This window comes from Alligator mississippiensis, chromosome 7 (assembly GCF_030867095.1).
Source record: "Alligator mississippiensis isolate rAllMis1 chromosome 7, rAllMis1, whole genome shotgun sequence".
NCBI classification, from domain to species: domain Eukaryota; kingdom Metazoa; phylum Chordata; order Crocodylia; family Alligatoridae; genus Alligator; species Alligator mississippiensis.
In genome coordinates, this window is record NC_081830.1 from 82552351 (window position 1) to 82577090 (window position 24740).

Sequence of the window (24740 nt, forward strand, 5' to 3'; positions counted from 1 at the left end):
TAGATCAGAATGCTTAAAAAAAAATCAGGTTTCAAATGCTTCCCCCACCACTATAAAGTCCCCTGTGCTGCTTGCAACCCAACACTGGAGCGGGAGACTAGGAGCCAGAGAGTGCAAATGACTCATCCGGACTCATTGCCTGATGATTGCATTAAAAAAAAAAAATCTCCTGGCTAATAACAAGAAATGAATTAAACTGTCAGAGAACTGGAGCCGTCGTTATCCACCTTGTCAATGCCGCAAGTGGAAGCGACTTTAAGGTTTCATGTTTGACCTTGGAAAAGAGATGTGTTTTCTCTTGGAGAGTTTCTTCCCTGATCACCAGTTTTTCCCCGCAAAGTGCACAAAAGAGCTGCCTGTTTGGAAAACCACTTTAAAAAGGAGCCTGGCACGTGCAAGAGTCCCTTAGACAAGACGCACCCAGGTCAGGGAATCCCAACTAGATGCTTGGGAGCACAGCAAAAAAAAACCCACCCCAAAACTCAAGTTTCCCACGGCACACGTCTATATTGCAATGTTTTATTGAGAGGGAGAGCCACAGATCCGACAGCTGCCTTCGACGGGAGAGCTGATTGGCTAATGAGCCCTGCGATCCGATATGCAGGGAGCGAGTGAGGCTGCCGGGCACTCGGGGCTGGAGCAGGAGGAGGGAGCAGCTGATTCCTGTTGCACTTGGGGAGGAGGACAGTTGCTCTCCAGGGCTCTTGTTTGCAGGCATTGGACTTTGTGGCGGGTGAGTTTCTATCTCGGGGTTTGGGCAATGATTTGGGGTTTTTTCTTCTTGTTTTTTAAACTTTTAATATGTCATCTCTGCTTGGAGCTAGCCGCTGGCTGCCCCCCCCCCCCCCCCAAAGTGCTGCTGGGCGTATGCATCGGTTTAAAATAATTTGAACAAGGCTTTTATTAAAAAAAATAAATAAATCTGCTTCTCCGGGACACTTGGTGGGGTTTTCTCTCTTTCTCTCTGTCTGGTTTAAGCGAAATCTCCCCGAGTTCAGCGTGTTTCCTGCCAGAAACTCTCCTCTTCCATGCTGGAAAATGGCTCTCCGGCTCTGCCCCCAGCCCTCTCCCCAAAGCACAGCGGCTCTTGCACCCTGCAGCGATTCCTCCTAGGTGTATTCCCCTCTCACCCCTCTGGAAACCTGGAGGGATCTGCTCCTCTCCTGCCCAAATGCGCCTCCCTGAACTCGGAGCTGAGCAGAGGCAACTTCGCTGGGGAGGCAGGGAGGGAGGGAGCAGCGCCGTGGGATGGGCTCTCGCTTTTTCTCTCTCTAATCTCTGCTTGATTTTTTTTTGGCCAGAGCTTAAGCAACTCTTTGTGCAAAGAACATGTCAGGCGGGGGGGGAGGGGGGAAGCTGCTTTCTAGAGCTCCTTCTTCTCTTCTAGGGGGAGCTTGTCGCCTGGCAGTAAAACAACCCGTTCAAAGCGGTGCTGTGCTATGAAAAGCTTGTCCTCTTCCTCCTCCTCCTGCGCCCCAGCAGCCCCGCCTCGTCCGGGCTCGCTGTCCCCTTCCTCTTCTCATGATAGGAAACTTTGAAACCGCTGTTCCCACCCAAGAAAACCAGCAAATCCGGCTCCAAGTTTCTTTGGTACCAGCGAGATTGCAACACGCAGACGCGCTCTCTGTCGAAATGCTTCGCTGCTGGCCTCGAAACCAGCCCTGCGGAGGCTGGAGCCGGGTGGGCAGCTGGGCAGGGCTCTGCCTCCCCTCCCTGCTCTCTGCTCGTGCTCGTGCTCGTGCTCGTGCCGTCCCCCGGGGGGCTGCAGAGGCGGGCGAGAAGCTGCTAGTCCCGCTGGGGCTGGCGCTGGCGGCCGTGGGCAGGGCGGGGATGTCTGCTCCGCGGTTTGAGGGAAGGAAGGCGGCTCCTTTGTTTCTGCAGAACCAGCTCTCTGGCAGCATGGCTGGGACCGGCTCCACTTTTGGCTGCCCCCCCCCTCCATCGTTGCATCTGAGGCTTGGTCCTTAAAATCAAGTCCTGTTGCTCTTTTTAGTGGTAGGAACAGCAGGTTGGTGCAAAAGCCCATGGAGCTGGGTGGGTGCTGCGCCACCCACCACAGAGACTCCTGTGGATGAATGAGTTTTCTCACCCTCTTCTTCTCCTCCCATATAGCGGTGACCATGTGTCTCTCTCCCACGTGGTAAGACTGCCTGTCTTCTTCAGCTGGGTGCTGCAGCTAAGCTCAATGACTGTCCCACCTGGTGTGTGGGGAAGCTTGAAACATAAATGAAGTGGGTGGAAATCGGTTGTGCCTACATGTTCAGTAATGCACCGTGTTTACTGCGCGCTCAGTCTAGTGCCTGTATTTACAGGTAGTATTAAACTATTAATGGGTGCAGTAATGGCACAGTAGCGCCGGCGCACAGGGTTTTTTTGTGGGTAACGCATAGTAGATGAATTCTGCTGTGTATTAGCACGTCTTGGCAAAAGCCATGCTAATGTGCGGTAGAGTTTGTCTACTGCGCATTTAGCATCTCGTGTAGACACACGCAGTGTGTCGTCTTTAGATGCTCCTGGCTTGTCTGCATCCTCCTCCCAGGTGTTGGGCGCTCCTGGAGTTTGGAGGAAGAGTGGGGAACTGTGTTGCCTTTGGAGGATGGGATTTGGAAAATGCAGAGGGTGGATGGAAAACTGAATGATCTTAGTCCATCCTGGCTGTTACCTGTTGTTGGAATGGATACAAAGCTCTGAGTTACCCATGCTGTTGGGTCTGGGAGCTCTGTGTGCGGGACCCAGGGAAGCACAGCATCATCCCACTTATTCAGGCTTAGTTTGTTGGCTTGCCTCCTCTGCCCAGTGAAAGCTGTGCTGTGCAGGGCAGCAGCGATCGTATCAGATCTGGGCTCCTTTAGACGGGTGACTACATCTGTAGAGGCTGCCTGGCCTTGCCTTGCCTTGCCTTCACTGCAGGCCCAAGGAAGAAGCAGCCCTTTGGGGGGTGTACCTGAGGCTTTCTGGAGACTTTGCCGCCTCTTATGAGGTTGGCAGACTGGGAGCTCTTGTTCACAGTTACTACACCCAAGTCTTCACTACCTTGCATTTTATGGTGTTGTCAAGCAGCTGTAGAAAAAGCTACTGCTCTTCTCATAGGTGCAAAGCAGGGGTGGAGGGGAGTACTCGGGATGGGGAGCTCTCAGCTCCTTGCCTAGGCTTTTCCTTGGGTTGGGAGCATTTTTGCTTTTATTTATACCACTCTTTCACCAGGTGCTGATGAGTCCTGTTTGTGTGCAAGAGCTATGAGCATCTGTTCCGCCTGCTTGTTGTGTGCCAGGGAAGGAAACATGTCTCCATAGCTGCTGCTAAAAGCAGTACCGAGTGTGCCCAGGGTTGCTCTTATGAGCAGGTGTATAGGCAACACCGGGCCCACCTTTGGTACACACTAAAGTAACTACAAAACAAGTCTGGCTTATTTTTTTTTTTTTGGTACTTGTGGGCAGGCCATGTGTTAGCACCGTCTGACTCAAGCATGCTGTAAGTGGCCAAATCCATGGCAATTACTGTGGGAGGGATGAGGGTTTCCTCTGGGCTGTCATCTCTGGAATGTGTGTGTTGTCTTTTGCTTGGCAATTGGAAAGAGATAAGGAAGGGATTGCTCTTAAAAAAACAGGGAATGAATGGAGGGTAGAGACAGACTTCTTCACTTCCCTGTGTCTTCTGTTCTTGAAGAATTAAATGACCTGGAGGAGGGTGGGTCACACTTTGTATCAGGACTAGAGATGACTCTTTGCCAGGCTGGGCTGACAGATGCACACTAAGTGTTCAGTGTGTTCTGGTATATGGAACTGTATAGGGAAGCTGTTGCTTCCTACTAGATCTTCACTTATTTTTAAGTAACAACAATATACTATACAACTTAGAAAAACCTTGGGTTTGTTTTTTTGTTTTTGTTTTCTAATAGTGTGTGTGTGTATACTGTTAGAAAAACCTTGGCACCTATAGCTTTGTATATGGCTTTGAATATTGTGCAGGAATATAGTCTAGTCTGTTTGGATCCTTTCTAAAGAAATAGAAATAGATAGTAATAGTACAGCCTTGAGTTTGTCTAGAAATTTCTTTTGTTAGAAGCAAAGTGATTGGTGACTAATACTTCCCAATGCAGTAGTCTTGATGGATAACCAGAACCTGACCAAACTGGACTAGTAAGGGTTTAAACTGAGAACAGTAATTGGGCAAAGGTCGGGGAGAAACATGTGGAAAGTCCAGAGTGACAGTCTACTCTCAAATACTGTAGATCCTGTCGCCTGGACTGTTTATAGTATACAATAAGGGTGTGCTAGGCATCCTATAGATGAAAATGATCTGAGATCCACATCCTGAAGAACTTGAACAAAATCATTCTGTATTAAACTTCATATTCATGTTTTTGCTGTTAAAATTTCCCTTCCCTACGTTCATCAGTTTGACTGACCGGAAAAAGCTAAAGCGCTGAGAAGTAGTGGGCCTTCAGGTTTTCTGGCTAGGATACCTAGTTTCTAGATCAGCGATTCACAACCAGGATGCCATGCGGTGCCACACCGGAGGACCCCATAGAGTTGGAAATGTTCTGACCTGTTGTGGGCAATGGTACTGATGGCAAGTCCTTGGAAGTACTTGTCTTGCCAGCATCCCTTCAGGTTACAGTACCAACATGTCGGAAACCTGTTTTTTTGTTTTGGTTTGTTTGTTTGTTTGTTTTTTTTTGGGGGGGGTGGGGGTTGATCAATCAAACTGGACCCTAGACTTCATAAAAACAGCATGGGTTCTGTTTGATTTGTATAGCAGCGGAGTGTGTTCAACAGCAGCCTTCCCTAGGGTAAACAGTATAGATGTACCAAGAGTTAGGAAGTTCTTCCTAAAATGTCAAATCTCTTAAGCTACAGGTTAGGTCTTTGCCTTTGTTGGCACCAACAAAAGCCTGAAGGGCTGGAATAGGTTCACAAAACAAACGCACACAAAAAAGATTGTAGAAACCCTCCCTGGATGTGTGGTTTTGTTTGTTTGTTTTTGTGGGGTTTTTTGTTAGACACCTCTCTGGGATGGGAATGATCCTGCCTGGAACCTGGGGTTGCACTAGGTGAGCTTTTGATGTCCCTTCCAGCTATATCTTTATATGATTCTGTAAGGGCTTTGTGCTATCTTTTATTCATGGAGCGTATTCAGGATGGTGTGCTTGGTCAGCTTTATGAGGTCAGGCATGAATGAGAAGCGGTCTGCTGCTGTTGTTTTGGCCCAATTTTTATAAACGTGGGGTAGCTGCTCTTGTGAAACTGAGGGATGCTTGGGTACACTGACTAGCTGCATTTGCAAGGTCACAGTGCATTCCTCAGTCTCTTAACCTGTGGAAACTATTTTCCAAGCAACCTTTAGTGCCAGACAGCTGTGCCCTTATGCCTCTGAACATGTCTTGCCAGGGAAAACCATGTTGTGTTTGATGCTGGGAGGTACCTCTTTGCTTACGAGTACAATGACATCTCTAACTTTTGCAAGATTTTCCCCCCCCCCTTCATTCTGAAATACTGCACTTTCATAATCTTGTTAGTATGTAATGGGGATCTAGAAATCTGTCTGAAACTGTCATTCTCCCAATAGCATGAATCAAAGCTGAGGAGGCATCTCTGAAATATCTGAAGTCACAATTCTTTCAGAGGGCCCCACCTTCACTGGGAGGCTAGCTACTTCATTTGCCACTACCCCCATGTAAATACTTGGAGGTTCTCCTGTCACTTTGTTCCTTGTTCCCTAATGAATGGCCATTGATCTCCTGGTTAAGGGAAGACTTTTTTTTCCTTTTCCAGCTTGTGGCCTATACCAGAGACTGTCTTGTTTTACTAGCTGACGGTACTGTAAAATGCATGGAATATGAAGCATTTGTAGAAACTAATTCATCATCAGTTTACTGATTCACGTGGAAGTGACTAACTTGCCAAAGGGCGGCTCTAAAGCCTTGTCACCTAGTCTTGAATAAATAGTGGAAACTTCTTGACACTTGCTATGATGTTAATCTGACTCCTACTTGCAACTGCTTTTACCTACATCTCTACCACTTCCGCACTCTGTCCTTCTGATATCTTCCACCTATGCTACCTTCATTTCCTTTCTTCCTGTCTCCTAATTGCCAAACAACTTCCATTTATTGCTGCAAATTCCTCCTTAAATTAATTTTTTTAATGACAACTTTTTCTGCAGTACCATCAATAGACTAAAGCCACACCAGTATATCATTTGGTACATTCAGTAGTCTGTATTGCCTGTCTCGTGAAGACCAAGAGTGATTGGTGTGTACAGCTGCGCACAATATTTAAGGGGAGATAAATTGCAGTCTCTCACTGACACATTTTTCTCCATGTGTCCACAACCGGCAGTTACATGATCCTTCAATAGCTCTTGAACTAACAGGTAAGGATTACTACTTGTTATTTGTGAGCTGTCTCAAACTTTCTGCTAATACAGCAAAGTATTTTTTTTTTTTTTTTACAAATACAGAGAGACTATAAAAGTGGTCAAGAAACTTGTCTTGCTTGTCTGCATGTGTTATTATGTTTAGTAACTCTTGTCCTTAGGTTTTTCTTGATTCATTTAGGAAAGCTATACCAAGGGCCTCTACTGTCTAAGACTTGGATTTACTGCATTGAGCCTAATAACTTGCTGCTTTATAGAGCACCAGCAGCACCCTGCTACAAACTGCTCAAAGCTTATTAGGAATAATGGGAGTACTGTGGCAAACAGGGGATTGCTGGTTTTTATAGTGACAAATAAATGTGCAGAAAACTTAGCAGTCCCCACTGTCACAACATGCTGTGCTGTCTGATGTAGCTGAATAAAACCACAATTAATCCTCTTGAGCAAGCTGCCTCCTCTCTTTCTGTCCCTCCCCTTCAGTTAGATGCTGTTTCCATCCTTATTACTTCAAAGCAGCTAGAAGTGCTGTGACCTTTTGACTCAGCTACAGGGCTGAATGTCAGCCTTCCTCCTCTAGCAATTTCCCAGAGAACTGGCAAAGGGCTTGATAGAATTCATCTCATCTCATCCCACCTGTAAGCAAGTTTTTAACAATGCACTTGTGAAGTTGCTAGTCTACTCTGTGCTGCAACACTGTCTGCAAGCGCTCTGTGCCTGTTGTGTGGTCATTCTTGATCTACTGGGTCACAAAACCTGAGACATCTGTCCTATGCAGCTCTTGTCGTTATGGCTCATCTCCAACAAGGCTGGGAACCCTCTCCTTGGGTGTGGAGGAGTCCTCCATACATCTATCTAATCAATCTGTACTGGCTGGAGCTTTTAGATGGGCTGGATTAAGTGGTGTGAAAGTGCCTTGCAGAAGCTGCTGTGGTGTTTTGAACTTCATCCACTTGAAAAGATAAATATTCCAGTCCAGTGGCTTCAAGACTTGGTTGGGCTTTGAGTGCTATCTGACTAGGTACCTCCTTTGTAGTAATGATCCAAATGGGTGAAAAGGAAAAAAACATATCTTGTAGCAATTAGTGGGGCTAGGTTCTGGTACAAGAAGTGTGTGAAGAAAAGGAAATGCAGAGACTTGTGTATGGATGACCAAGCAATATTATCTGTGCAAGGTGGGGTTAAAAAAACCCTCCTTTTAAATAGATAGATGAATAAAAACTAAAAACAGCTCTTTAAAAGTTAAACTTGAAATAACTGTTTGTGCTAAAGCCAAACCTAACTGAAACTTTAATAAAGTCATTTAAATTAAAAAGAAAAAAAGAGATGCATATGAATGTTAGGGCACTAGGTGTAAAGAAAACTATCCCACTTAACAGGTGGAAGCAGCTGGAAATGCACAAGGACCAGAATTTGTTGAAGGACTAAACCAGTTTTGGTTGTAAGATTCTCTTTTTCTTTAGATGTAGCAAAGATGGTTTTTCTTCGTTTCAGTCCAACCTGTTAATTGAATAAGTGGCAAATCCTTTGGAAGTGGTGGGGGAAACAAACGCTTGTGTTTTTTCAGCTCAGTCTATAAAAGAAACTAGGTGCGAATAAGTTTTTCATTCCATCCAGGAAGAGCACACACCAGCTGCTGAAGCTTCCTTAGCCTGACGAAGGGTTTTTGAACCCGAAAGCATGCTTAATAACTATTCTCCAACCATTTGGGTTGGTCTAATAAAAAGATATCAAATTCACCCAAGGAACCTTGTCTGCCTAGGTGTGAATAAGATCTACAAAGTCTAAAATCTTCACTTACGATGACCTGAAACTATTTTACTTGCCAGCCACGGGTGATGATGATCTTGCTTAATAAAGCAGATATTTAAATACAAAAATATGTTCTGAACCTATACCACATTGAAATAACAGTGCTTTTCACCAGGTAAATAAACTGTGCTGATATCATGGAGATCTCTCCAGAATATTTGGGGAGTTAACTATCTACTGAAAAGCAATGTTTAGAACGGGCTCCCAAGGGAGGTGGTGCTCTCCCCTACCCTGGGCGTCTTCAAGAGGAGGTTGGATATGCATCTAGCTGGGGTCACCTAGACCCAGCACTCTTTCCTGCCTATGCAGGGGGTCGGACTCGATGATCTGTTGAGGTCCCTTCCGACCCTAACATCTATGAATGTTTACATTTTTTGTAAAAAAGCATTGTACAGGCTTTTTAAGTGAACTTTAATTTCTATTCAAAAGCAGTTTGCAGACTCTCTCTTTTTTTAAATTTGTGATCATGAATAAATCATTCATCACTTTGTAATGAAAGATTATGAATATTAAGGATTTAAAATGACTAATTGCCCCTAACTGTACAGATATACTGCATGTTTTGGTTATCGTATAGTCATATCACATTTTATACAAGCCAACCATTTGTTTTTAAGAAAACATGAATACAAAACGGGACGGCAGTTAAGTCGGCAAGTGGGAAACTTTGATCAGTCCATCCTGTAGTGCTGTGCGCATCTTCTGGGGGGAGGAGAGGGGAGTCCCAAACCTGAGCGCCAGATACTGTTTCCTAATCTTTATTGTAAAAAATAATGTGGTGGATACAGGCACATTCCCAATAGTGAATGGGAGGGAAAGTAGTGGATAAGAGCTGGTTTTATTTAGATACAGTTCCATGCTAAAAGTTTGAGCAGCAGAACAGCATTATGAGTTGGATTTAAGGCGTGTAAAAAGCACGTTGAGATCCATGGATAAAAGCAGCCAGAGAATGACTGGAGCGGTACTTGCTTTCAATGCACTACTGAGATGGGTTACTTTAGAGGTGCTACGGTGACTGCAATTTGATAACCTGCTAGTGGAAGAGTTTTGGTCTGTCTGTGGGTAACCACTTGATTAGCTGCCTCCTTTTTTCTTTTTTTTCTTTTTAAATGATGGTAGGAAAATGCTGCGTGCAGGCATATGTTGGTCTCTTTCCCTCCCCCTTCTGCCGCCCCTACCTTTGTGGCTATTAGAGATGGAATAAACTAGTTTTCTCTTCCATGGGTGCTTTGGTCATAGCCCACACTAAGACATAATCCTGTGCTTGTTGAATCAGCTGCAGAATGACATTATGCCTGTGGTGAAGGAATAAGCTGGACTGTTGAGTTCACAGCTTTTTCTATCCAGCAATGCCTAGAAAGGCAGAATTCCCAGGCCAGATCAGGGTTCAATTACTCGAGCTGTTTTTATGGCACCTGCTTGATAAGGTCTTGCACCAAAGAAATGAGAGAACCCAATAAATGGATGTCATGGATTACAGAAAGGTATTGGGTCAGCTGTGGGGCTTGCTCACTTCTGTGATGCTAAAAATGAAGACCAATAGCAACAGTTCTTGCAGAGCTGGTCTGCAAAATGTCTGTGATAATGTAGGTGAGAGAATCAAATGGCTCTTTTTGAGAAGAGGATGTTTGCACCAGGTGTAGTGTGTGCTCCTTCTGATCCTAGGACTTCTGCAGAAATGAACCCCACTAACATGTCATGCCAATAATGTATGATGCTCAGCATAACCTTCTGAGTGTAACATGAACAAAGGAACTCCAGAACCTGGAGCACTTAATCTCCAATGATTTGACTGATTTTATTTTTAACTAGTTTAGTGATGCATGGTAACCTTTTTTTTTTTTTTTCCCCCCCCCCTAAGATGGATATTTTACCTATATAGAGTTTGCTTTTTGCACACTTTAACCCAGTTGTCCCTGATTTGCCTGCTTGGAGTCCCCTGAGAAACATTTGCCTTTCTACCAATATACCTCAAAGTACTTGCTGATTGAAAACTTTCAGGAAGTCTCTGGCTCCTCAGTGGTCCCTCTTTTCAGTGGGCCTGTATCCTAAGGATGCTGCCCTAAAACGGACTTTACTGGGGCAAATAAGAGTTTGACATATGGCACTGTCTGCTGATCAGGGTTAAAGGCAAACGTTAGCTATGGACAAAACTAATCCTGTGCTGGAATTCAATCTAAGAAAACTTAAAGTAACTCCTATGGGCACCGTGATTTGTTGGCACTTTGTATGTTCTTCTATATTGCTGCCTAGCAGCGTAAGATGTTAGGTTGTCCTGGGCACAGGAACAGTGTTTTGTGAATGACCTGGGTTAACTTTTTCTTCAGTCCCTTTCTTTCCTCCCCACTGCCTTCACAAGATCTTCTAATAACAAAGATAACCAGAAGCTTATCCTCCCAACTTCATCTTATCTGCAAACTGCCAATCCACAGTTTGGCTGGAACTTGAAGTCCTGCATGGATCTGCCTAGTTTAGGTGTTGAGGATCAAGTGCCAGTTGTGGGTGAGGAAGAAGAGGGAAGAACAAGATAACAGTGCTACGACTTCACGTGATAGGAACTTTTAAAAAGAGCTAGCAGCAAAAACTACATAGCATTGGTGGCCAGCATGGTTTTAGCATATCTCCCCCCCCCCCCCCCCCCCCCCCCCCTTATTCTGTGTGCTTGAGGCGCGATTTTGTTACATTACTTTGTGCAGTCGCTTCTATATATGGGGAAACCACTTGTAAAATGTCTTATCAGATCTGCCCATTTGAAATGGATTCCCTCTGTGTATAGTCAGTTTGCATGCCATGAGCAGTATATCAGGAACTTGCTCTGCAAATGCATAATAAGTAAGTGCATGCCACAAGCAAACTGGGTGCAGCACTTGCTGTTCTTCCCTATTTGTAAATATGGGAACTCCTACTTACAGGATAGAGACTGTATTTCTTACGATCTCCATAGAACTACAAAATACTTTATAGTGGCTTTTGAAGAGTGAGACCAGCAATGTTTGAGAGCAGGGGGGCAGTAACATTGAAGTTTTTACTCGGAGAAATCCCCTTCATCAGAGCCTAGCACACAAGAAAAGGAAAATAAGGATGATGCACGTAGATGTGGTTTTTCTTTTTTTAAATTTTGTATCTTCAGTGCCTGAGCTAAATAAAGCATGCTGTCTTTATTCTGTGTACCGTTGATTTCAACAGGGCCCTGCTTGTATCGAGATAAAATGGTTCTGCTCCAACTTTTAATTTCTTCAAATGTACAACTACCACTAAGTCACTAGAATAAATTGGCTCATACTCATTAGAATGATATTGGCTTAAAGCTGAATGTGGCCCAATTCGGCAGAATGAAGGGAAAATATATTTTTTCCCTTTCAACCAAATTGAGAATCAGATTGCTCACTTAAGGCCCATGCCCTAACTTTCAAGCCCTAATTTTAAGGGGGGGGAGGGAAAAGTGAGTGTGGTATGTGCATAAAAGTTTTTCTGAAAAGTTGGTTTTCTACCTTCAAATTCTGTAACAAAAATAAAGATGTACTATTGTAGAATTTCTTTTTCTTTCTTTTAAAGAAGATGTGCTCGAATTCATCTTCTATACACACACGTCTGTCTTTGGTACAGAAAGACCCCTTGTTGGATGGGCTGACATCCAGTGTACTGAGGCAAAGGGAGAGGGATGCAGACTACAATAAACTGTATGCGTTGGTGGGAGGGGAAAGTTGCAGGGGGCAGGCGGGGGTGTTTGTAAAATGAAGGTAGGACAGCGCAAGGCTGCACTTGGCCCATGAAACCAAGAGACAAGCAGCAAATGGAGCCTAGGACAACCTGTCCTCACAAGAAGAAAAAAGATCTTCCCAACTCACTGTTAACTGCTAACGAGGAAAACCCTCATGGAAGCCATGTAGCTGATGCATATTAGTGGGCCAAAGTTAACCCTAGGCTCCTGCCATTGGTTTGTTTTGACCATGTCATGACCAGAAATGTCTAAAATGCAGCACTTCTGGTTCATGAGAAACTCCAAAGTAGTTATTAATTTCTAGGTGTGTGGAGGTGTATGTTGTATGTGTTTAACTGGAAATTCAAAGGAAGAAAAATCTTCTCTGGGAAATGCCAGGACATGCTTGCTGGGAACTCGTCTCCCCTGAGGAGAAATAAGTTCTTGGCAGAAGCTGCCGAACTGCCAACTAGAAGTGCCTTTCTTGTAGCGGCTGTGGACTTGCAGTCTTTGGGAGTCCCCATATCTAACTGGGTCCTAATGCTTCCAATATCCTTGGGTTTTTTGTTTGTTTGTTTTTTGGAGCAGAGACCTGAACCCTGGGTAGAAATGGCTCTCCCATGGCTCTCAGACTCCTGGTTCAGCAGGAATGCGCCTGGAAGTGCTGGTGAAGCTAGCTGGCTGTCCTAAAGCCAGCGACTCTGGAAGTGCGAGGGACCCCTTGGAGCCGGACAGTCGGCACGCCAGGGTTATCCCAGGGCTGTGGACTATAGAAGCTCTGAGATCATAGCCTGCTGCTGGGGGATCCAAGCAGGGTTCAGGGGGAAACCCTGTCTTTTGCTTTTTTTTTTTTTTTTTTTTTTTTTTTTTTAAATGAATGTTTCTCAAATGAGAGAGGTAGTTTTTTTTTGTTTGTATGTGTTGCTCTTTTTTTAAAGGGGAAACTTTTTATTTGGGTTCAACATATCAATAGGTTTTTGACAAAAATCCTCTTTTCGGGAAAGAATTCCAACTAGTTCCAGTCATTCCATATGACTGCTGCGATCTGCTCTTATCTCTCTTCTTAGTGTTATGGTTGCTAGCTCACAAGCCAGAAGTTTAAGATCATACCCACTCTTTTGTTCATGCTAACAATGAAGTAACTTTGGAAAAAAAAAGCTACACTGTCCAAGTGGGCAGCATCTTTTAGTCAAGAATGGTGTTTGGATTCTTCCAAACTTTTTAAATCTGTTGTTCTGCATTTACAGTATGGGTCAGAAGGAGATGGGAGTTGCTCTGAAAGTGTTCTCTGGAAAGATTTTGCTTTTCACAGAATATTGGAAAGTAATCCCAAGGAAAAATTTGAACAGATCACTAAAGGGGAAGATGGCAGCCTCCACGTTGTGGTGGAAATGTGAAGGGTGAGAGAATGAACATGTACTACCCCATTAAAAATGGAAAGTGGTGAAGTGATAACTTTCCGTAGTGAATGAATGCAGAATTGACTCACTTAGTCCTACGTGTGGCTTTGGCGTTTTCACTCCCTGTCAAACCAAGTCTCATGTGGGAAAGGTGGCACTTCATTGTCTTGCTGAGGTCGAAGTCATGCGAAAGCAAAGTCTAAGTAAACCTCTACTTTTCCCCAAGATCCCAGAAATTGTCAGAATCTTGCACAAATAGATTAATCTAAGTATTTGTCTTGTTTTCTCTTGTACTTCCGGTGTTGCCCATCCTAAGTGTTCAAAACTATGTCCAGATGCCCTGAAACTTTAAAAAGCCCAAGATTTATTTGTTGGCATTTGAATCTGGCTAGCACACCATTTTGTCTTGTTTTTCTCCTTCTCTGCTGCCCACCCTGCATCCACGCGGGCTAGAAGCTTGCACTTCTGGTGAACTCATTTCACTTGTGCTAATTGCCTTCCGGAGCCAGATAGTAAAGAAACTTGGGGCTGGACATGAGCATGGGCGAACCAGGTGGGCCCAGAGAGAGGGCACCCAAAAATGGTAATTTTTCTTCCGTTGTCTGATGATGATGATCAACATCATCATGATCTCTGGCAAAGGGGGGCCAGATACTAAGTCTGCCCAGAAGCCTAGGTACAGTGCTGGAAACTATATAGTGAGTTGGTTTTTTTTGGCGGGGGGGTTGAGTTGGGGGAAAAGGTGGGCTGCAGGCTGAGTTGCGTTTTGTGTCCACAATGGTCTGAATTCTCATTCTGTGCTGACCACAAGGCACACTTCTTGTTGTCTTTCACAGTCTAAACCACCTAAATGACAAACAGCCTACTTCCCTGTTGTATCATCACTCTGAAGAAAGAGTGATATTGTTCATGACTAACAATGGCAGCCCTCTGCCAGAGTACTCAAGATCTGTATCAAAACTAAATATTGTGCTCTCTACTCTTTTGCAAAAGATTAGCAGTTTTATTCTAGCAAAGTATATAAGTGTTTTTTTAAATAGGGTTATTTAGGGAATAAACTTAAGATTTTTGCTGTATGCAGTGTTGCTGGTCGCTAAAGACACCACCCCTCAAAACATCCGAATCCACAGTTAACTGTGTTAGCGGGAAGTCGGGCAAAGGGCAGGAAAGCGTGGCACTATAAAATCTAACTCCTTCAAACGAGCATAAACTGTCATGTGTGACGCCTCCTCTATAGCATCTTAAGTAGGCTGTTGCTTATGCCTCTCTGAATGAGGTTCTCTGGGGTGCCTCCCTGCCCCACCTTCTAGCAGAAGTAATGAATAAATACAGAAAGTATGAGGTATGCACACATTCTCACACTATTTAAAAAGCTCAAGTTAAACATCTTTTTAGATGTTTTTATGGCTGTCCGCATTCCATGCAAATCACTTTGGGTGAAACGGATTAAATCTAAAAACAAATTGTCCTGATGATGCAGTGCTCTGAAGTGCTGTTCTTGTGTGCTAACTCCTTGTGGTGCGGGTAGGAGTAGATGCATTCACCAACCAATATTAAAGCACACCTCTTTTGAAATATGGTTAAAATAACTTTGCCTGGGGGGGGAGGGCATAGTCTGGTTTCTCCTTAACCCCTCTTTCCAATCCTGAGACTAGTTGGAAGGACTGCTTGTTTGTTTTGTTTTTTTTCCACCTCCTTATGTGGCTGGGCTTAGGGTATGTGATCCCTGAGTATCTGACTATTGTAGAACACTTAATTGCAGTGAAGAGTAAATAAGAGAAGGCCGGGATGGTGCTTCCAAGAGTAGGGAATTAAAAAGAACAATAGTCTTTCTTACACTTGGAAGAATTAGTCCAAGGTAATCTTGATATTGTGACACCTCAATTTACATTGGCATCTGTATACATCTGTTTTCTAAACTCTCTCTTTTTTGGCATCCTTCTCTAACACATCTGTGTGTATGTACATACAGTAGAAGAGTTTGAGTAGAGGAGGGATGTCTGTGCTCTAATAAAGGGAAATGTCACATGGGACACACCCAGGGTTGTCTCTAGCATAAGGATCCAAATAATCTTCCCACTTGCTCAACTTTTTGTTTCTTTGAGCAGAGGTCCCTGTATGAACACGTTATACTAGCTTGTACTACCAGTACTAAGACCTCCTTCTTGAAAAGGAAGTAAACCAGAGGTGGAAGTGTGTATTTCTGATTCCCTTCTGTTCTGGCTACACTGAAATCTCAAACTGTTGTCTAGCCAATTTAACTGGGTCACCTAGGAGGTGGGTCTGCAGCCTGATGCTACTTCCATTATGGACAAAGTAGACAGTGAAAGGGAGCTCAGTTCACTTTTCTTGTTTTACCAGGTACAATCTGTCAGTCTCCCTCTTCCATCCTTCAAAAATAAAGGAGCCAGCAGGTGACAATTGTTCCTACTTGAGTAAGTATAGAAAGCCATGTGTGCGCTCTTAGATGCCTCTTCAGACTTCTGAATCTGGGATGATCATGACCTACTAGTAGGCTGCTGTAGCCCTTGCTGTGAAGCAAGAGAACTTTTGCAATTAAAGGCTGGAAATCGGCTTTGATGGGGACAGCATATAGATTGCCCAATTCTATATGCTATACTAAATGCCCTGATGGTCTTGCTGGCACGCAGCTAAGCTTAACGTATGGGCCTTGTGATGGGTGCTCTTTCCTTAAGCAAAGTAAACCAGACTCGTACTTCAGTGGTCAGCCTAAAGATAACATACTTCCATGACTGCTGCTAGAGGAATTGATTGCCATGGTATTCGGAGCTTATCTAGTCCAAGATAGCCCAAAACCTGATTCCTGATGCAGTAGAGCCAAGGAGAGACTTTTTACAACGTATGAATTGATCGTGAGGCTTTAATTCTACAGGGTGCCAGCTTGAAGGTTAAACCTGTAAACTACTTGAAGTGGATAAACATGAAGGTAGCAGCACAAAGTAAATGCAACTTGCTGCAGTAGCTTATGATACTCTCCCCTTGGGACAGCTTGATTCTGGGACTTCCAAAAGAAAGAGCGAACCCAGAGGTAGTATCTAAGTATCTGCCTCTTGCTAGTAGGCATCTGAAGGGTGATGCCTCCCCTTCAGCTTCTGGAAGAGAAGCCACATCTGTTCCCTCGTCCTTCTAGCTATTGTGCCAGAAATGGGAAGGAAAGAGAGACTTCTTTAATTTTCGTAGTTTCTGTTCTTCTCTCGGTGGATGTTCATAACACCCATCTTGCCCCCAGTGGAAAACTTCTAGTTTTCATATTGCTAGATAGTTGGTTTCATTTACTATTTTTTTTTTTTTTTTTCTCCCCTCTCTCACCTGAAGTCCTCTCTCTTGTGCTGCTTTGTAAAGAGCCACGACACTGGAGGCTGCAAACATGCTAAAGGAGCACTAAGAATGCAGTCCATTTGCATTGCCACTCACGAAAAATATTCAAACTCCTAGAAACAGGGCTGGGCTTCCCTTCCTTAACAGGGAGAGCCTCTCATTTGGTAAATGGGTTGCCTCAAGCCTTGGCTTCATTTAAAAACCTGTTCAATAGCTTTTAAAAGCAAATGACATCCTGTTGTCAAGAAAAATAAGTGGTGGCTTATCCTGCTCAGCTTTGTTTGGCTTTTTAAATTTTCCCACCCCCCTCTCCTCTGCAATGGGGGAGGGAAGTGGCTAATAACTTTGCAATTCAAAAATGCCTTTCTCTGACGGTTGTCGTGCACATCGTGTTTAAAGGGGTGATTTTTAAGCTGCAGTTGCATTTCCTTTTTACCTGCCAAACCTGTGCGTACTTTCTCATTGGGAGGAAATGGAGTTTGGTTGCTTTTTGACATCTGAAACTTTCATTTCCACCTGTGGGGAGAAAAAATAGCACTGTAGTATTTGGATTTCTGTTCTTCTCTGCAGCTTCTCACCTGAATTTGTTGGGTATTTCTGCTTATTGGCCAAAGCTAGAGTCAGGCTTGCAGTGGGTGTGCTGTTGTGGAGAGTTGCTGAGTTTTTAACTCGGTCCGGGCGCATTGTGTAGCTTCTGTGCATCCCAAAGAAAAGGGTTTAAATGGACGCTACAAAAAAAGCGCTGACCGCGGTGTATCCCAGAACGGCTGTCTAAGCAGCTCCGCTGAATACAATCTGCCCAGCTCAGCTGCTCCAGCCCCGCCGCCATCCAGTCCCCTGGCCCGGCCCGGCCCGGCCCGGCCCGGCTGCCACAAGCCAAGTCGCACGGTGCGAAGCGCTCTGTCCGTCCCTTTCCCTTTTCTTGTTTATCCGTCCTCTTCTCTTCTTTCCTTCTTTTCTGGTCTGTCTGGCTGTCTTTTTTTTTTTTTTTCCCCTCATCTGTCTATTTGGGGTTTGTTTGTTTGTTCGGTTTGTTTGTTTGTTTGTTCGGTTTGTTTGTTTTTCTTTTTCCTTCCACCTTGGCCAGCTGGGACTGACAGCCAGGTGCAAAATGCTTCTCTCTCTGTCTCTCGACCCTGCCCGAGGGAAGAGGCTCCCTGTCATGGGGAACCTCCTCAATTCCCTGAGGGGAGTTTTCCCCCCCGGCTCCAAGTGCTCCCCTCCCACCTGCCAATCGCTTTGCAACGGGCAGCTAACAGCATCCCCGCCCGCCCCTCCTGCGCCAGCGCAGGGCTGAGGGCACTCAGCTGCCTCTGACGGGATCCCGCAGCATTTAAAGGGGGGCGTGGCTCGGCGCCATCCAATAGCAGGGGAGGGGCGTGGCCCCTGCCCCCCCACTACGCGCGCCCCCTCCCCGGAAATGGCTCCCGCGGGGGGTACCGGAAGTCCCCTCAGCCCTGAGCGGCGTTCCCGCCTTTTTTTTGAGGGGGGGAGGGGCAGCGCTATAACCCCGTGCTCCTGCCCCTGTCCCGCTGCTGCCCTGAGCCCGGAGGAGGAGGAGGATGGCAGCAGCAGCCTCCTTGTCCTGCCCCTGAGGGGGCTGAGGAAAGCCTCAGACTGGTGAGGCAGAGGAGGGGGGGTTGATCTTTTTGGAAGTGGGGGAAGGAGGAAAAAAGTTTGGGGGTTGTTACCTCAAGAAATGCAGTCCATCTCCACCGCCCAGCCTTCCTCTGCCTCAAGGACAAATTGCAGTCCTCAAATTCAGAGGAATGCAAGCGTCTCTCCCGCTCTCGGTTCGGAGACTGGCTACGAGACCAACTAAGAAATGGCCAAAAAAAAAAGTGTCTTCTGCAAGATTGCAGGCGCACGCCCTTCATTTGGCTCAGGGGGAGGCGGGGGGAGAGGGGGGGGAATTAAAGGTGGTAAAAAGTCCCCTATTGGTAGGAAATTTTAAAAAACAGCTTATTTATTTATTAATTTTTGCACAGAGGGAGCGGAGTCTGGTCCCTCGGGGCTGCTGTTCGCTGTGGAGGTCGGGCAGGATGATGTCTCCATTGGGCATGTGTGCCTGAAAGCTTTGCAGAAGATGACCAATTTTGTATTTGGCTCGGACGTGATACCTTTGATTTAGATCAAGAGTTGCAGATTTTGGCATTTCTTTTGGTCTCAAACCGATGCAGCCGCTCAGCCCAGCTCTTCAGATCTCTTTTTCTCTTCCTCAGATGTAAGGGACCGTTATCTGAGCCCCGTCCAATTCAATACAGCTCAGATTTGACTCCTTCCACCAAAAGGGATCTTTTAAAATCTGTGGTCATGAAATGACAATTCCTCACTAACGTCTTTTTTTTTTATTATTATCCCTCCCCCCTGCCCTTGTTTGCATTGACAGGCCTCTGAAGCAAAGGAGCATGTAAGAAAACCTCAGTCTGGCATTTCGTAGTGTTTTATGCCACCTAAAAATGCGGCAGAAGAAAACGTCCGCTCTCCCGGTGTTGTCGTTCGAATTCTTCCGTGCTCTGTCCATGGCGGCGAGCTGGCTTTTGAAAAAGAGATGACTTCTGCAGGCTGCACGCACAGCTGACTTGAGGGAAGACGGCATGGCTTACGATGGATGCTTATCTTGAAGGGGGAATTCTGTACTCCAAAGCTGAAACGAGGACGCCTTGGACGCCCAGCCTGACTTGGAGCGAGCGTCGAAGGGACTGTGGCAGGATGTTTATCAGCATCAGGAAAGCCAGAAAGTTTGTGCAGGTAGTTGCCACTTGCTGCATAGTAGGTCTCATGATTTTCTGGACACCCCTTGATAATAGCATCATGAACCATATGAAGTCCTATTCTTACAGATACCTCATAAATAGCTACGACTTTGTGAACGAGAGCTTGTCTATTAGCAAGCACAGTTTGAACAGAGTAGCAAGCTACCCATACTTGATCAATCACAAGGAGAAATGCCAACAGCAAGATGTCCTCCTCCTATTGTTTGTAAAGACTTCTCCTAAAAACCGGTATCGGCGCAATGCGATTAGACAAACGTGGGGTAACGAGAACTACGTGCGTTCTCAACTGAATGCCAACATTAAAGTGGTTTTTGCTTTGGGGCGGCTAACAGATCGTACACAGCAAGCACAGGTGCAAAGAAAACTTATCTTAGAAGACCAGACATATAATGACTTGATTCAGCAAGACTTCCTGGATACTTTTCACAATCTTACCCTTAAGTTACTTCTGCAGTTTAGCTGGGTGAATGCCTACTGTCCTCATGCGAAGTTTATGATGTCTGCTGATGATGACATCTTTATCCACATGCCAAACCTTGTGGCTTATCTTCAAAGTCTTGCCCAAATGGGAGTTCAAGATCTCTGGATTGGCCGTGTCCATCGTGGCTCCCCTCCCGTGCGAGATAAGTCAAGCAAATACTATGTCCCATATGAAATGTACCAGTGGCCTTCTTATCCTGACTACACAGCCGGGGCTGCTTATGTAATATCAAGCGATGTAGCAGCTAAAGTATATGAGGCTTCACAGACTCTTAATACAAGTCTCTATATAGATGATGTTTTCATGGGTCTCTGTGCCAATAAAATGAGAATTGTACCACAATATCATGTATTTTTTTCCGGGGAAGGGAAGGCCCCATATCATCCTTGTATTTACAACAAAATGATGACCTCTCACGGACATGTAGAAGACCTTCATCACCTGTGGAAGCAGGCAACGGACCCCGAAGTCAAAAACGTTACCTCTGGGTTTCTTAGTAGAATGTACTGCAAACTTGTTAACATCTGGCTGCTTTGCAGGATACACTATCAGAACACATATCCTTGCTCTGCTGCATTTTCCTAATACTTGAATATCTGCATACATGTTTACTGAGCCAAAATGGAACTGCAACTCATAACTGTTATCTAAAATATATGTAAACATGAAAAAGAGGTAACGTTTAAAATGTGAATAGCTTTTTGGGGCAGTGGGAGGAGAGGAATCCTAATCTATGTTGTTCAGGAACTTTACCAGAATAGCCCTTTTACTGTATTAAACTTTCTATATGTCCACATTGGTTTTCCATCCTTTCCCTCTAGGAATTTGTCTTGCATAGAAGTCAGTTCATGCATTCATTTAATAATCTTTTTAGATGTGACAATGTCCTATGAAAAGTAAGTGAACTTGGTGAGTCCAGCATCGAGAAGCCTTGTTAACTGCGTTCATTCTTACGTTTCGAATGCCAGAGTGTAAACGGGCACAGCACTACAAGGAAATGAAATGGCATGTCGTTGGTGCACCTGTTGAACAATTTTTGACTATGATGTAACACTTTCCAAAAGAGGAAGTTAAACTCTTAGCTTTATGAAAGCAGGATGTAGTGGCACCTTTTAAAAGTTTTGAGTAAAGAAAGTTGCATGTGTTTACTTTAAAAAAAGAAATGCTAAACGGCAAAGTAAAACACTTCTAAAATCGACATGATCTTCAGAGTGGTGGTGGAGGTTAAAACTTGTTAACGTACTGTTTCTTAAACCCTGTGAGGAGACGGGGTGGTGGAGAGGGGGAAATGGCATTCAGATTGTCCGAAATAGCTCCATCAAGTGTTGTGAGGTCTGTTTTTTTTGTTTTTTTTAGATTGGGAATGAACTTATGGGAGGATGAATTAATGGCTTCTCAATGTTAACTTAGGAAATACCTGTTTCAACAACAATTCTTTTTTTTTTTTTTTAGGTGCTGTTTTTATTTATTTATTTATTTATTTTCTCAGTGGTATACATACACTCTCTAATCTAACTCTCTGAAAGTACACTTGAGATGGGGTCTGGCCTTCCAGTGGCAAAAATGCTTGCCTCCTCTCCAGGTGGTCTGTTCTTCTTGGGGGGTTTTTTTTGTTTTGTTTTTTTGTTGTTGTAAAAAAACCAAACAAACATGAAAATTTAACCCCCCCCATATAAATAGCTGAAGTTATTACTGTTACTGGGGGACCTCTCCTAAGAGGCCAAATTCGATGCCCAAGCACTAACAAATCAGGACGCATGAGAAGCTGAAAATGAGGTTAGACTGTATAAAGAGGGATATGGTGGAAAAATATCGATAGAGATTCTTGAAGACCTTAAGGTGTAGAATTGAAAGAGTAGGAAAAGCACTAAGTGGCTTTCTCCAAAGCTAAATGGTTTCAAGAACAGATCGCAGTTTTGTGAAGTAGGGAGTGTCAACAAAACCTGTAACCTCAATACCATTTTGGATGTTGCTGTTGCTTCTCTTGCATGATGAACAACAGGACTAATCCATAAAGCACGGTTTGGGGAGGAAGAATGGACAATCTTCCTGGTTATTAGTTTTGAGTTCACTGTTTTAATAGTCTCTGCAAATCGGTGTTGTCATAGTTAGCAATTCTAATTGCTTTTTGTGTGGATGCAAACAGTATTGAACTGTATTTGGTTTTGACAGTGGTATGAGCTCTTATGTAGATTGGATCAAAACCAAATATCACTTTAAAAGGCTTGAAATATAAATCCTTATTCAGCAGCAGCAATGCAAGCAAGGGATAGGAAATTATCTCTCTTGCTTAATAGCATTTGGGCTGTTGTACAGTTAGTGTTCTGGCTTCAGGAGCTTTATGCCCTTTCCTGGGAGCATGTCTATTCCCTAGCCACGCTTCCCTCCATTCAGGCAAAGCTAGAAAGTAGAGGCGCTAAAGACATGAACCACGATGTTGCCTAACTTCACTCAAGTAGGTCTAGATTGAAGTTCATGGTTTAGCTGCTGCAACCTCCCTCCCTCCCAGAAGGGCAACAATGGTAGGCATTTATAGAGAGGCAAGTGTAGGCAAGGGACAAGAGTTAGCTTCTATCAGTTAGTTACTGGAACACCATTCATATTGGACTCCTTGCAGATTGTTTCCCTACTCTTCCCATAAGGATAAAAGCCTGATGATAATCTACTAGAGTGGAGGAAAACTAAAGGCAGTGGATTGTCTTGACAAACTGAACAGGGAAAACCTTTTCAGTTTAACCCTAGCCAAACCCTAGTGTTGGGTCCATGGAGAGCGTACAGAGGGAGGCTTGGTGATTTATCAGCACTGTCTGGGAAAAATACAGAAATTCCTTTCATCTCATTCTGCTGGCTAATGGTCCATAACTTGGTATCTTCAAATCTTGCAATGCAATAGTCCAGTTCATCTATGGTTTTTCTCATTAAGAGGTTTGTTGTTGTGTGTTCTTTACTGCACTGATTAGCTTCCATTAAAGGAAACTGGTGATGTCAAAAAGTTACAAGTTTTTAGATCTAGATTTCTGCAAGAGATATCGATAAATGTCACTGGGAGCAAATTCACTCTAGAACACCCAGCTGGTGTAAAATAGTAAGAAGAACAGTATTCTTTTTGGATGCAAGCCTCAACCTTGTAAAGGCTTTACCCTCATTCCCAAATAAAATTAAAGCATGCATAAGTGTCTGTAGTATTAGGGCTCAATTTGACACCTGTAACTTGTAACTTTAATTTTGACATTTTTACCCATGGCGAAACTAAGCTGGTTTTGAACATTTTGAAATGCATTTGTTTTACATGTGTTTAGCTTTAAAATGACAGTGATGTTTATAGTATACTTTGTTGCAGTGCAAAGGGAGAAAATGGCTTTATAAATTTTTTTGAAGGAAGATATGAAGGTACTCCTTCCAGAAAATGGAGAAGCTAGGTCATTCTAACTTCTGGTTCTAAACATGTTCACCTTGATTTGGATGCTCTGTTTTGAGAGGCTTGTCTGCTCCAATGCAGGGCTGGGATGTTTTACTTGACAGTAAAATTGCATCAGCCTGAATGGTCGCTTGCCAATTAAGTTTTGACATTTGCACAAAATGTTTAATGCTGAAATTTAGGTTTTATCTGTTTGTTGGTTTGCATCCATTTTTCTTTATTATTAATTTTTATACAAAAGCATAAATATTTATTCTTGAATTTTTTTTGGTTTGTACTATAAGACAGTTGTTTTTTGTAAATGGTTTCTGTTTTGAATAAACAGACTTGTGTGTGGTTTTTTTAAAATGGGTAAATGTTCTTTGTCTTTTTTTAAAAACTGTCCTCTAAAATTTTCCCCTGGTTATCTTGCTTTTTTGGTGCTTTTAAACTGAATTATGAATGCACGTAGCCCTCTGAGAGGGCTTGACACCCTTGGTTAGCACGTGTGCACCCCGTCTTGTACCCATTCATCTGTGTCCAAACCTTAACTTCCCCTTCAGCCATCTCCCTTGATCTGTCATTTATCTCACAAAAACCTCTTTCCCAGCCTGAGGCTCCATGCCATGTTCACTTTTTTTTCTCACCATTAGATTAAATCTTTCCCATGTTCTGACCAATATGCTCATCCCTAAGGGGATTAGTATCTACCTACGGGATATGAACATGGAAACAGCCTCACTTTCCCAAAGTTCATTGCAAACTATTATCTGTCGCCTTTTAAAGATCTGCCTGTATAATGATGTGGGCTCCAGTACGGGTTTATCTTCATCTGCAAAGCTACATGCAGCATAGGGGATTTGCACTTCTATTAAGGGAGGGGATGGCAACTTGGAATTCAGGAAGTAACCTTATAATGTGACACTTAATGACATGCTTTTTGTGGTTGTATACACAGGGAACATAAATCAATCAGTCTCCAATTTTAAGTGTCAGTACAGTGATCCAGTTTAATGTTTCATAAGTCAGAAAAAAACCAACACCTTTTAACCAGAAAAGCATTTTTAGTACTTGTAGGGGAAAAGTCTGGGTTATTTCCGATGAGAATTGTAAACCCATTAGACTAGGGGTTGACCAACATTTTGCCACAGCAAGCTGCTGCCTGTGGCCTGGAGGAGTGGGGGCCGCACTGAAGGTCCTAGCCCCACACCTCCCTGGCAATGAGCAGGTACTATGCGGGTATTAAATAATAGGCAGGTGCTATGATCCTGGTGCAGCAGAGACCAAATTAAACACAGCAAGCTACGGGAGCCTAGGAGGAGATGCTTCTTCCACTGCTGCTGGGGCTCAAGTGTTCTGCCAATTCCCTAAACTGCTGCAGGCTGGATCCAGTTGCTGCATGCTGGATCTGGCCCATGGGCCACTAGTTGCTGAGCCCTGTGCTATCACACTTGTGGAT

General features: G+C 44.1%; 2 protein-coding genes across 15 annotated transcripts in view; one reads left to right on the forward strand and one right to left on the reverse strand.

Moving 5' to 3' along the window:
* Positions 1–24740, reverse strand: part of MCF2L2 (MCF.2 cell line derived transforming sequence-like 2) — a 261747-nt gene that overhangs the window by 91677 nt on the left and 145330 nt on the right. The gene's annotated exons all lie outside the window — the stretch shown is intronic.
* On the forward strand, positions 589–23650 carry B3GNT5 (UDP-GlcNAc:betaGal beta-1,3-N-acetylglucosaminyltransferase 5). Of its 5 annotated transcripts, none has more exons than XM_059731188.1 (3): positions 589–733; positions 15649–15722; positions 19016–23650. In XM_059731188.1, the coding sequence occupies exon 3, from the start codon at positions 19234–19236 to the stop codon at positions 20467–20469; it is 1236 nt and encodes a 411-aa protein (XP_059587171.1). In that variant the 5' UTR covers positions 589–733; positions 15649–15722; positions 19016–19233; the 3' UTR covers positions 20470–23650. The 5 variants fall into 5 exon arrangements, with proteins under 5 accessions (XP_059587171.1, XP_059587170.1, XP_006262088.1 ...); XM_059731187.1 differs by lacking the exon at positions 15649–15722 and adding an exon at positions 18615–18850; XM_019478443.2 differs by lacking the exons at positions 589–733; positions 15649–15722 and adding exons at positions 18084–18246; positions 18615–18850.

Bases quoted from the DNA above. Each gene is read 5' to 3' on its own strand.
- B3GNT5 (XM_059731188.1), top strand. From the start codon at position 19,234: ATGGATGCTTATCTTGAAGGGGGAATTCTGTACTCCAAAGCTGAAACG.